Below are 13,854 nucleotides of genomic sequence, written 5' to 3'. Positions count from 1 at the left end.
AGTCCAGGCGCTGTGTGTGTATGTGGAGGGTGGGGGGAGGTAGAGGGGGACTCAGTAACTCAGATGAGGTGATTGGGCAGTTTTGCCAGATGAGGTAGAGAGAGCAGAGAGATCCAATGAGAGGAGGACTAGTGCAAGACAGAATATTAGCCAAGCTGTTGTCAGATATTCTCTAACATCGACCCTCATCGTGACCCTGGATATATGATAGGGGGGATGTTTGTGTGTGTTTGAAAAAGTTCAACTTTGAGTAAAACACTGCGCTCGTCATGTCACTTTTTACCCAGATGTCCAATCACAGTGAAGAAGGTGTGGGAGAAACGCACTGGACCACCGATACTGCTCTCTGATTGGTCTGCCCTTTAGAGTAGCTGAGTGAACGCTAATACAAGCGATGTATCCAGACTATGAACACAATGAAGAAAACAGAAGCTGTGAGCCTTCTGCTGGCGGAGCCATTCTAGTGGTTAACACTTTCACCTCACTGTCACCTGGGTCCGAACCACAACTGGGGCCTTTCTGTGTGGAGTTTGCATGTTTTCCCTGTGCCTCCGTGGGTTTTCTAAGATGCGCCGGCTTCCTCCCGCCATCCAAAGACATGAATGTTAGATTAATTGGTGATTCTAAATTGGCCTAAGTGACCTGAATTTGAACGTGAGTGATTGATTGTCTTTCTGTGTTGAACCTGTGATGGACCCTGTTCAGGATAGCAGGTGTAGATAATAGATGGATGGAATTTATTTTACTGTTTTGGTTAATTCTCACCTTTGTTAAAAGCACAACGTTCTGTATTTTTGATGAAGAAAAACAAAGCTAAAAGGGAGTGAATATTAAACAGCTGGCGAGAAACAGAATTCACAATTAATGATGATGTTGCAGCAAATAGGCAATTGTTGGTATAAACACCAAAGGTACTTGTCATAATGTTTACAACTGGTTTCTGTCTCAAAGTGACCAAACATATTAACTATTGCAAGTAAAAATAATCATCATCACCACCATAATAATAACAACGTTTCTAAAAAAAAAAAAAAACTTTCCCACACATAATATTTTTCCCGATGACGAAGGTCAACTCTCATAGTATTTCCATCCCACAACTACATCTAATTCTGTCTTAAATAACTGAAAACTGTGAAAGTAATTGGATGGTGGCTGTGGCGGTGTAATTTAGCCATATTGACTTTAAATTAATTTGAAATGAGCCACAAAATGATGGCTGGGATTTTAGTTCCTCCTCCCTCCTCTCCCAGACTCTTCCGCTGCCTTCTTCTGGCCTTCTCCTTCCTCTGCCTCTCTCTTCTGTGTGATAACAATCTGCAAATATGAAAAGTAAATTCTGGAGGAAATGTTGGCAAATGGGTTTTGGGTAGATTCTGCATGAATATTTAATTTAGTCATAAAGGAGGGGTTTAGTACAATAATGGTTTTTCCACTGCTGTCATTCCATTTGACTGCTTCCTCCTCCTCCTCCTCCTCCTCCCCCTCCTCCCCAGATTAGGATGGTGGCACAGTCTGCTATGTGGCCTCCTGATTGGTTCTGTTAATGACCTTATTTATACTGATTAGAACATTATAGATTTCTTTAGCGGGGTGGCAGTTGTCGGACTCATATTAGAAGACTATTTATCAAATAAAATAAATATATTTCTAGTAATATTCAAGAGAGGCTAATAGAAACTAATAACAAGAGATTCTGATAAAGACATAGAGATATAGAGAAGCTGAGCGGTTTGTCTTTTAGTCAGAATGTCAATTTTCCATTGGTTTGAAGTCTTTGCAATATTGCATCTTTCCACTTCCAGAGGTAAAGATCGAACAATATCAAGCCGTGTGCTCATAAAACATCTAAGAATAGCATCACTAATCCAGGCGTTCTGCTCAATTTACAAGCTTAGAAAAATAAAAGTTAATTATCTTCTCATATAACACTGTAGCTATTTCAAGTCAATTTGTGAGTGCAGTCCCTCGGTCTGTATCTGTGTTGTTTACTGCGCTGCTGGCCGCAGAGCCCCAGAGCCCACAGTGGCTGGCCGGGCAATAGTGACAGCTGGAGCGGCCATCACCTCTGGCTCCCAACTGCTTCCTTGTTTTCTGACCTAATAACACTTTAACTGGCAAGTCCAGTCTGCACTCACCTGTGGCAAACATCTGTGGATTTGAGGCAGACGGGCTTTTATAAATAATGATTTTATGTTTGTTGGATTTCTCTTCAGGTGTAGCCCCCTGTTTCAGGTCAGTCTAATTAGTACCTGTTAAACTGTTGAAGTTATAAATCTGATTAAAATTATCATTTTGTGGCATTCACAAACCAAAAGATTGTGATCCTGATTTTATTTCCACGGTCAATGAATCTCTCCCACCTGGTTCTGAGCACACAAAGTAAATAAAGTTGAAATCAGTCAGAGTCAGTTACAGACATTGGGCCTCACTATTAATATTCGGTAAACGCACTGCCAATGCCCATAAAAGCGCATGACACTGCAGTGCCGTGTGCACACGGAGTCACAGAAAGTGGGGGAGAAGAGAAAAGTTGAGAGAAACGTAAATAATGCCGAAAAACGGTGGATCAGCGGACTCCAAGAGGAAGACCAGCTACAGTACTTCTGAAGCGCAGGTGTTACAGAAGGTGAACAGAAAAAGCAGCGTCATATTTAATAGCATAGCTATTAGTACTGGAAGCGTAGCGTAGAACTGGATGTAAAATTTCAAAAAAACAAAATGATGTGATGGGATTGCTTGTTCAGTGAATGCCGTATCAGGAGAACGGTGCAAAACCAATTATGTAAAAATAACCAGCAGCTCGCTGACTAAACCCACCTGCAGCAGCACCTCCAGACCTGCACCCAGATCCTGTTCACCTGCCCCACGTCTGGTCTCAGATGGTCCTGGACATCCAAACACTGACACAGACAGCCTCAACACTGTTACAATCCCAAAAACACTTCAAGAGATTAATAAAACAGTATGAATGTAAAAATATACTGAAATGTTTTAAAACATTTTGTGATGTGTTTCTTTCTTAAGATTAATTGTATTTTATAAAGTATCACACTATAAAAGTCAAATACATTTTAAGATGAGCAGTTCACTGCTGTCAAACATGGACAGCAAGACCAGCTGACCAGTTGTTCGAGTGTTAGTGCAGTGTTTATTCAAAACCATTACATTACTTTGTAAAGTATTGGAAATAATTATTAAAATTATATAGAAATATCACTGTAGATTAAATATTATAATATTATACAACTGTTAATTTGAAGAAAACACATTAAACTATTATCTGGCACAAACGTGTCATCACTCAAATGCACTTAAGTGTGCTCTTGAGTGTACGTAGATTTTGTTCTTGACTAAGAAAAAAATCCCAAGGAAGAAAATATTGGTGAATGCCAGAATCATCGTTAAAAACTGCATAAGTGGAGTAGAAGAAGAAATTCACTTTTAAGAACAGTTGGTGAATGAGGCCCATTGACTGTCTTTGGTTGAATCTGTTGCAGTGAATGTTTTTCATCATGTCAGTGAGAGGGCAGTGAGGCTGCGCTGGCTTCAACCAGGGTGTGATCCCTCAGCTCTTGGCTATGTTTGATAAAGATTAATTCAATCCTATTTTCTGCCCTAAAATGCTTTTGCTAATGTAATTCTGTCTGTGTCAGATCCTCCCCTTGCTTTCTGTGTGTGTGTGTGTGTGTGTGTGTGTGTGTGTGTGTGTGTGTGTGTGTGTGTGTGTGTGTGTGTGTGTGTGTGTGTGTGTCTCCCTCCTTGGAAACACTAAGCACCTTATCCATGTTGAGGACCAACAAAAGCAGCAGGAAGAGAAAGCAGTGGTAGTGTGTTGTAATTCCTCATCACAGATTCATTATCTGTGTATAAGTACTGACAGGCTGAACGGCACTCACACTTTTCATCTGCTGGTTACGGAGTGTGTGACTAATGCTTTGTGGATCTCTGTGTGAGAGAGGGGATAAAAATGTATTTTGATGACTTTCAACATTTTTTTAGGTGTCATTAGATTTTAAAGTTCCTTGACATGTCATGTGCACATGTGTGTATTCTTTGCATTCTGCACGTCCACAGTTGTCCCATAATCTTCAATTACAAATCATTTTTCAAAGACACTCAAATGGTGGTCAGTCTGTCTTAGTTTCACTTGCAGATATCTGTAGAGCGAGTTGAAGGTGTTACACGATCCAAGTGATAATTGAATCAAACTGTCTGATAAAACAGAAGGTTTGGATAAGACAGATCTGCATTTGTTTCTATTGTTTGCTGTTATTTTATTATAGCATACAGTATCCTTAATCGGAGACATTTAGGCCAAGTAAGGCCAATGTAGTAATAATATTCATTATTGCAGTGGGAGCAGTACTTAAGTTCCAAAATCAAGTTAAAATAAAAAAGGAGAAATCTTTGATAAGGCATATCAGTATGGTGTTTCTGCTATAAAAGAACATAAATAGTATTGTATTTTCTCGTGTAGTAAAGGTTGTGATCTGGACTAGTTATTCAATTATGTCGCTGTACAGCAGCAGAGAGAAGAATTACAAGTGCAAATGCTTCTCTGTTGGTACTGATTCCTGCGACTGCTCCATATCTGACTGACTGTGGAGAGTCGTCGGTCACTGCAGGTGGGAGTAACAGCACTGTGTGGACGTGTGTTGAAGGTGGAGGGGGATTGGAAGCTGTATGTGTCTCCATTATAACATGGACCAATTTTGGTTCTAAACCATTGTTGTGAGGACACTTCTGCATTGTGAGGACATTTAGGTTGGTCCTCACAACTTGGAAAATCTATTTGTTGGAGGACTTCGTTTTAGGGTCTAAGGTTAGAATTAGGTTTGTGTTAGGGTTCGCCACTTAGTTGTGATGATTAAGGTTAGGGTACAGGGCCAGGGAATGGCAATGAATGGCAATGAATGTCCTCACAAAGATAGTCATACAAACCTGTGTGTGTGTGTGTGTGTGTGTGTGTGTGTGTGTGTGTGTGTGTGTGTGTGTGTGTGTGTGTGTGTGTGTGTGTGTGTGTGCGCGTGCGCGCGCGCGTGTGTAGTGGTGGAGTCTCTAATCTCACCTTGTCTGTGACTCATGTTGTTACAGTGACCTCTGCTGCATATATAGTCACTGTTCCCAGCATCCATCCCTTTAACGTACATGGATTGTAGGTTATGTGTAAAGATATATACCGTACTATATATGAGTGGGGTAAGAATCACATTGTACTCCGGACTATATAAGTTATCAAACCTACTTGTAAAGCCCAGTCTTCAGTCGTACACATTATTGCATTTTAGCATTGATTGTATTTTTTTCCATTTCTGATTCCACTATGGTGGGATGACTTTCCCTCCTCAATGCACACAGTAGCATCTTTCACTCTGTTCAGTTCTTGACTGAAATCTTAAACTTTCCACGACGTCTTTGACAACACTCTCTCTCCATTTCCACATTGTGTTATAATGTGTTTCGCCTATCTCAATACCATTCAGCTTTTCACTTCACCTTCAAGTGCAGCCGTCTGGAACAGCTATAAACACTTTTGATTTACACTGAGGTCAGACACCATATTGTACAAACTATCTCTTTCTTTTTTCTTTTTTTTTTTAAACATAACCTGGTCCTTAGCCTCTGCTGCCTGGGTTAAGAACCATCCATCCATCCATTATCTATACCCGCTTTATCCTGAACAGGGTCATGGGGGGAGGGGGTTGGGGGGGGGGCTGGAGCCTATCCCAGCTCACATTGGGCGAAGGCAGGGTACAACCTGGACAGGTCGCCAGCCTATCACAGGGCCACATAGAGACAGACGGAAACAAAGACCATTCACGCTCTCATTCACTCATTAAGAACGTTCTTTTTAATATAAATATAGTCTCTCTCAAGTCCGACATGGACATTTATGGAAATGTTTATCACTCTTTGACTATTAATGAAATTTAGTGGACGACACATACAAAACCCTCACATGAGCTTAAAAGACATACTTGTCTCTATCTTCACCAAAAATGCATCTCTTACAAGACTGTTTTTGAATTACATTAAAACATGTTAGAGTTCTGTTACTCTTAACTTTGCATCCTCACTGCAGTGCTTGCAAACACATGTTAAAACTGATGCCATCGCTGCACTCAGTGGACCCCTTTCCACTCATGCTGTATATCATAAGTCACTCTGAGGAAGAGCATATGCTAAATACTAAAACAAGTGTTTAGTAGCCTATCACAGAGCTCCACTCCAGGCACTGCTGTATTTGAGGAGAGAAGGACTCCAAGTATGTTGAGAGTCTCTTTGCTTATCCCTCTTAGCTACTGGTTAGTATGGTGCTTGAATATTAATGATGTCTGGTCCTAAAAGCTTGCTTTGGCTGTGACCTAGCCATACAGTGTCTCACACACACACATATACACATAGACCCTTCATCCTATCCTAGGATGTGAAGATCTTCTTTCCTGAGGGACTGGTAGAGCAGGGCTGAGGTGTTGATTACTGCAGCGCTCAACAGTCAAGTATATGTGTGTCTGTGATTGTGTGTGTGTGTGTGTGTGTGTGTGTGTGTGTACGGATGTGTGGAAAGGCAGCAGGTTAAAGAGAGGGGTAGCCGGCTAGCTCCTCCTCCAGACTCCTCCTCAGCTGCTGGAGACATCAAGTGTAAAATTGCACACTCTTTGGAACACACTCCATCAAAACCCGCAAGGTCACACTTACACACACAAACTCTCACCATTAAGCAACAGTGAAAGATAAAATACGAGCTCTAATAGCAAACTATGTCAACAAGACTAATATGAGATGCATCAACAGACTCTCTGTAAGAGTCGTTTATAAATCACGGTGGATCAAAAAGTTCAGAGACTGGTCCTGTTGTGCATTAACCCTCGTATGAGAGCTGATGATGTGATTGATGATTATTTAAATAACATTCATCTGACTTTCGTTCTTCTCTCTTTATCTCCCAGCAACAAAGACAGCTCGACCTGTTAACCATCACCAACTCTGGTAAGTCACTCAGATTGTACTGAGACTTCACTTCACTCACGTCAACCACAGTCCATCCACTGCAGCGCCACCGCGCCACTGAAATAAAAATATCCCATGATGCCCCCATGGAGAGCACAGTATCAGTATACATTTTGTCTGTTTTCTAATTTGCTTTGATATTGATTTGACACAAACGTGCCAATAAGGAGGATTTCCCTCCTATTTTTCAACATGTTAAAAGGGAGAACATGCTGTTTTCTGGATTCTGCTTTCACATAACTGCTCAGTTGGGCAGTAGAGAAAACGGGGAAAACTGTGCTTGCGCTGTCAGAAACTCTGCAGCTGAACCACTGCTGATTTGATGGCCCCTGGTCAGTTATTTTATCATGTGTAAAGGGATGCTGTCTTAGGATGTGATGTATTGAATGTCAAACAACTGTGGCTTTGAAGCTTTTATAATCGGATTATATGGACGTCATGAATTGAGGTGTAGTCAGAGGAGTCATAAGGTCAGGCAAGTGTTTATTACATACGCATACTTTACATCCTGCTGTGTGTGTCTGTGTGTTTTAGGGCAGGTCTTATACAACATATGCTCGACTTATTGGAAACTGTTAAGTTTCATGTTATTGTTCTTGCGTGCAAAACCTGATCGCAATGTGTGTTATTTGGACACATGACTGAATAATAACTTCATACATTGTTAGAGTACGTGTGAACTGAAATGCTTTGTGCTCATCATATACGGCTGTTTTGTCAAAGCTGGTGGCCTCACAAAGAGACGAGGTGGCCTCTGTCGTCTGTGCCGTGACTTCCCATTTCAAAGAGGGGAGTCAGATGAATAAAAAGAGTGCGAAAGTCTGCATAGGGAAGAGGTGGGAGGAGGAGGTCTCTCCTAAGAGACAGGTGTTTGAGTTCATGAAAGAGCAAAAGTAAATGTGGATTTATTTTAGGTCACACAAGTATATAAACTTCTGTAACTTCTGTAATGTAACTTAAATTATCTATATAACGTTAATAATCTAAGTAACGTACTTATTTTCCCAAAACCTGATCAAGTAGTTTTGGGGCCTCAACTTAAAACACCTTGTGTGTATCTCTATGACACCAGCAGGCTTTGACAGAACAGCAGTATTTGACCGCCCAGGATAAGAACAGATTGATACGGTTAATTGATGAATCTCATCTCATTTTCATTCGCCACACAAGAGGTATGATGTGCGTGCAAATTGTGCGGAGTCGTTTGAATTGTATCCCATATGCAGCTCAAACTCCTAACATGTAGTCAGGCACGCATATGGCACTCCCAGTTTGAGTGGCTGCGGAAACATGTCACAAAGTAGTCGCACAGTTAGAAACCTCTGCCAGTCTCTTAGAGAGGCATCTGTGTGAGCGAGGGATCCACTCAAATGGAGAGCGTGGAGAAAATGTGAAAAAACGGGCGAGGAGAAACAGATGGTGACGGCGAGGAGGATACAGAGACCCATATGTCTAAAGTATCTGGATGATCTAATATGCTTTGATTAGAATAATGCATATGTGAGGCTCACGGAGACCTGGTTAATTTAGCAGGTTTACGTTGCAGCTGTTCCTCGGGCCCCGGGCAGAGGCAAGACTCACCCCCGGCCTTCACTGTTTGACAGAGGGCAACCAGAGGGAGAGAAGGACGGTGAAGGACGAGGAGACTTTAGAGAGAGACCCTCAATGGCCAAGTGAGACAAGAAAAGGGTGGAATATTAGACTATCAAATAATTCTGTGCGTCATTGTCAACTGCATCTTATCTGACTGAGAGTTGTGATATATCACATCTAAAGCAAATTTGATTAATGCAGTGCTGGACACCTCTAGCGACAGTTCTAAAAAGATGACGAGGATTTATTTTTTTGGTGGATGGTTTATGATTTACCTCAGTGATGTCATATTTTAATACTAAATACTGGTGAATTGAGTGCTTCCTGTCTGTTATGCTTTTTCAGCAGTGTTTTGTCCAGGCTTTAGTCATTCCCCTGAAAGACTTCTGGTGAAGTCTCTTGTTGTGTTAACATTTTGGCATTAGGTCAGTGTCCTCTTGAAAGGGATCTTCAGTTCAGTTGGAGTTCATGTGAACTGTAGATTATGTTTTCAGAGTGCAGTGCCTTGATCTGATGAAGACACTTGTCGCATGTTGTTGCCTTCACCATCACCCCGCCAACGGGGGAAGGTATCAGCAGGGTGGTTTAGTTCAGAGGAGACTCCCACTCACTTTGTAGGAACCCTGGACATTTTCAGACTGGTCAGTAGATTTATGGACACCTGTCTGACAAAGACCGTCATCTTGGTTGATCACCATCTTCGAGGTTCAAAATGTTTCCCGAATTTCCCAAAACCCGTGCTCTCTGTAGAGATATTTTTATGCTCTCTCTGGCACTGCCCTTTATGCTTGGCTATGGTTCAGTAGGACTTTGCATGTTAAGTAGATATTGGTGACTCACAGTGCTCTTATTCACTCACATATCTACAGTTCAGTCCTGTTTGGGCGAGTACAGCACTTGTTAAGCTGTCATAGCGCTGATACTCAAAGTGGAAGCTGCTTGGAAACATTATTGAGGCAACAAATTGACACATAATGTCAATAGATCCTAATGTTTTTTAAGACTTCCATACTGTCTAGGGATGGGTAACGATTTTAGAATATTTGAATAGTCATTCAAATATTTAGTTCATCAATCAATCAATCAATCAATCAATGTATATGCAACTACTGTCCTTTCTCATTTCCTGTTTTTACCGGCGCCTGGTTGCAATGTGTTACGCCCGTCAGAAGGTGGCGGTAATGTACCTAAAAGCTGTTTGCCAAATACCATTAAACAACATTAGTAGAAGAAGAACACCAGGCTTCGGAGCTTTGCAGGTGAAATAGTCGAATAATAGTTGATTAATTCAGAGCCATTATTGATTAGTATTTCCTTGAAATGACCAACTGAAATACCATCGTCGGAGCCTGATATGGGCCCAAATTTTACTTTCTTTTCCACCACTTCATCCTCTTCTTCTTCTGTTCTGTTGCACAAACGTTTGGCCGCAATAAGTTATTGTCTTTTGTTTAAGCAATGTTCTCTGAATAAGATCTGTGTAGAGCTTTATTATTAGTATAGTGTCTAAATTGACAGCCAAAACAATTAGACTAATTTGATTTAAAGCTTACACAACAGAAAAAGACTGAATGAATCGGAATGCTTTGCAAAGTCGCTGTGCTCAACTAGAATCTTGTCCTTTATTTTTAGCAAATCGATATTCAGCCTAACACCTAATAACTACTGCGTAAAATGTATTATCGTGCTATAAAGTTTTACTCAGGTGGTAATGAAATATTCTGTTGTTGTTACAGTCACAATGATATCCCCTTGAAATCATCTTAAAGGTGTTGAAAACTTGACTCTGCATCTCCCTCTTTGGTTAAGCTTACATGAGTGGGTACAGTAGAACTACCCTCCTTCAGGGTTCACTCTCCGCCCACAGAGGGACCCCACACAGACAGAAATAGCTTTCAATTATTTCTCCCTGAAAGGTTTCCTCCTCTGACCAATGTAGAGCTCAGTGTGCTCCGTAAATTATTGCAGGTCATTATTTAGGTTGTTGTTATGTGTGGCCTTGAAAGGAAGTCTATTATATTCTTAACTTGGCACACATATTTTATCCTTCCCCAGTGCTTATTACTATTCACAGTAGGTGAACGTACACACACAGACACACACACACAGACACACACACACACACACACACACACACACACACACACTGAAGGTTATTATGATGGCTGTATGAAGAACAAGTGATTCTTTCAGATGAGTGAGTCTGATAGGGGAACACAGGCAGGACACCCTCTCCTTCTCCCTGGAGATTAAAGGAGTTTCCGCTCCTTCCCTCCTTTTTCTCCTTGTCATCCCCTTACCTGTCCCCACCCACCCCTCCCCCCACACCCACACCCCCCTTGTCTGCTGTTGAGGCTTCGCCCACATGTCCTCAGCACTCCTCATCTGCTGTTATTTATTAGTGATTTATTAGTGATTTTATCGCATTCGTGTTATTTTTGCCCTTCTTGTGCTGTGTTTTCTCCTCCTTGCTCTATCCTCTGTTCACTTCCCGTCGTCTCGTCTTTTAGCGTGGACAGCAGGGGGAATTTCAGGGTGTGAACAAACTAATAGACTCGAGTGGCTTCATAACGTGCTGTGTCTGAGGGAGAAAAAGATTTGATGAGGATTCTGCCCCTGCTGCTCCGCCGGCCTCTGTTTCTAATGGGGTTCATTAGCTACTATGAAGAATGATTTGCACTTAAGGAGGTATTCACACACAATAAATACATGTAATAGAGAGCTGAAGTCAACTCCTAACTTCCAGGTTCTGCTCCAAAAGTAAGAAAACCTCACTTGAAACCTCACTGACTTGTGGGTTGCTTCATATGTTCATGTATTTGGTAAATACATTTAAAAAAAAAGATGAATGCTAGTTTATTTAATTTGTATGTGTTTAGTGGCCTTTAACAAACACAATTTCCTGTAAGTCCAAGACATTCTACAGGAGAAACATCAGAGCTTCATAGAGGAGGCAAAGCCAAAACTGAGTTGAGGAGTTGCAGCTGGAACAGTAATGTCTATAACAACATATACGGCTTAAGTCTGTTTAAAGACAGCAGAGTTTACATCTAGAAAGTTACAGTGTTCAAAGTATCTGTGGTACTGGGAGTTGTAGTTTTTCTGTGCTCACAAAAAAGTCCTTATTTACCTCGTGGATGGTTGTTTGTAAATTGCAGAGACAGTCGTAAGACATGCTGAATGAGAGATTAATGAAGCTTGTGGAACAGACAGCACGTCATGGTTACTCTCTATAGGGTGTTTATAGACAGTGCTTCACATACTGTATAGCTCTAATGTATATCCACACATTGAGGAAAAGCCTACACATAACACATCGTATCTCTTCCCTCCCTCGTTCTCATTAAACACACACATGCACACTCACTCCCACACACAGACCCACTCAAACCTCACTCGGCCCTCTTTAATTGGACACTTGAGCAGCGCACGACTGCATCTGGCTCCTGTTGAACACAGCCTGACATTTCAGACTGCTGACCTTTCCAGCCCTGCCACAACTAAATAATGATTAGTCCTGGCAACTGTTCCACCACAGCAGCAGCCAGGTACACATACACACATGCACATGAGCATGTGCACAGAACAAACACACACACACACACAAACACACACACATACACACACACACACACACACACACACACACACACACACACACACACACACACACACACACACACACACGCACAAAGGTGCACAACTGCACAAAACAGAACAACGAAAACACCTGCATTGAAGGCTTTGTCTTTTCACTGTGAGAAAATGGGGTGCAGACATTGATTTGAGAGGCCATTGTCATTCTTTTAGTTTATCGATTAGATTGTCCTTTTCCATATCTGCAGTCAGCACCCAATAATGTGTTGTTCTAAATTAACTCCGCTTGCCTCTGTTTAGTTTCTCCTTTCCCCTTTATGCGCTCTCAGCATTACAGTGGAAAAAAGGTCAATCATATTCATGAGATCTGGGCAGATTTGAGAGGATGGATGTGTCTGAGTGCGTGTGAGTGGCCGTGCGCACACTTTTGCGTTTGAGCCCACATGCATGCAGCGTGTGTGTGTGTGTGTGTGTGTCTAAAGCAATGAAGCAGCGTGGAGATAATAGGAAGTTCTCAGATCTCGCCTCTGACTTTCTTCTTTTTCACTCTATCACTGGTCTCTTTGTATCTCCATTTCCCTGCTGTTTCTGTCAGAACAGAATAGAAATGTTCTTCATTAGAGCCTGTCTTTTTACAGATATTCTCTGTGTTCCATGCTTCGCTCTCTCCAGAAAGAAACACTGTACATATCTTGGAGGTCATAGGTCACATTTTGCACAGCCAGCCACGCATATTCATAGGCTGTGTCTGAACCTTTAATTATGGGTAGTAACAGTGTGAAAATTGTATTGTGTGTATTTAACATGAGAGGCATGAGTATGCATACAATATAATATGTGAAGCTGATTGTTAAAACCGTGATTATTTTAGCTTTATTGTATCCATGGAAACAACCTGGTTAGGGTATATTTCCCCAAAAAGATATTCAATGTATATATTTTGGAAAATAGTCCAGTGCATGACAGTGCATGCATAACCATTGTTTTCTACCAGCATTTCTCAAATTACATGTTTGATACAGCAAGTTTCTTGATTCTCGTTACCAGACATTAGATAAATATAATTTTCGGGAAGGTGCAGATATCCTGCTGAGCAGATTTTATAGTCTTAAATAGATGTCAACTGATGAGGAAAATCATGAACCAAAAATTTCTGATTCAGTTCACACTTTCACTACTACAACAGACGTGAAAATGTAGTTTCATACCAGGAGGGCAATTATAGCTGCTCTAAATGCCGGAAGGAGCAACAGTTAATAAAACAAACTCACCATTAGAAAAAGAAGGAGAAATTCGTGTGGTTGTCAATAGTAACACGTTTGTTGTCTGCCTGTAAAACTTGTTACAGTCATCTGAAACAAGACAAGCAATGAACCTCATAAAATGATTGTAAGCTTTGATGGAAATACACTAAAACTTTTCTTGTTCAGTAAAAAGGAAGTACTTTTTATTTAAAATAATTCTCACATTTGTTTATGTGGAGGAATAATTTCATTTCAAAATCCCGCAAGCCCTACTTTCTCTCCCCAAGGAAGTACTGGCATTTACAGTGTTTCAACATTTTGCAGACCACATGTTAGAAAACAGCAGAGTAAGTTGGGAATTACTTTGAACTAAATTGTCTGCAGTGTAAACATGGGGTCAACAGAG

General features: G+C 41.1%; 1 protein-coding gene across 6 annotated transcripts in view; it reads left to right on the top strand.

Moving 5' to 3' along the window:
• Window positions 1-13,854, top strand: part of LOC138198793 (cytosolic carboxypeptidase 6-like) — a 289,794-nt gene that overhangs the window by 191,417 nt on the left and 84,523 nt on the right. For all 6 annotated transcript variants that reach the window (XM_069150427.1, XM_069150426.1, XM_069150425.1 and 3 more), the window contains one exon: window positions 6,954-6,993. In XM_069150427.1, coding sequence (XP_069006528.1) covers window positions 6,954-6,993 — 40 coding nt within the window. The remainder of the gene's footprint in view (window positions 1-6,953; window positions 6,994-13,854) is intronic.

This window comes from Embiotoca jacksoni, unplaced genomic scaffold, assembly GCF_022577435.1.
Source record: "Embiotoca jacksoni isolate LCO1_2020_lvr unplaced genomic scaffold, fEmbJac1.0.p SCAF_16, whole genome shotgun sequence".
In the NCBI taxonomy this organism is placed as follows: domain Eukaryota; kingdom Metazoa; phylum Chordata; class Actinopteri; family Embiotocidae; genus Embiotoca; species Embiotoca jacksoni.
This window is presented reverse-complemented; position numbering and strand designations above follow the sequence as displayed.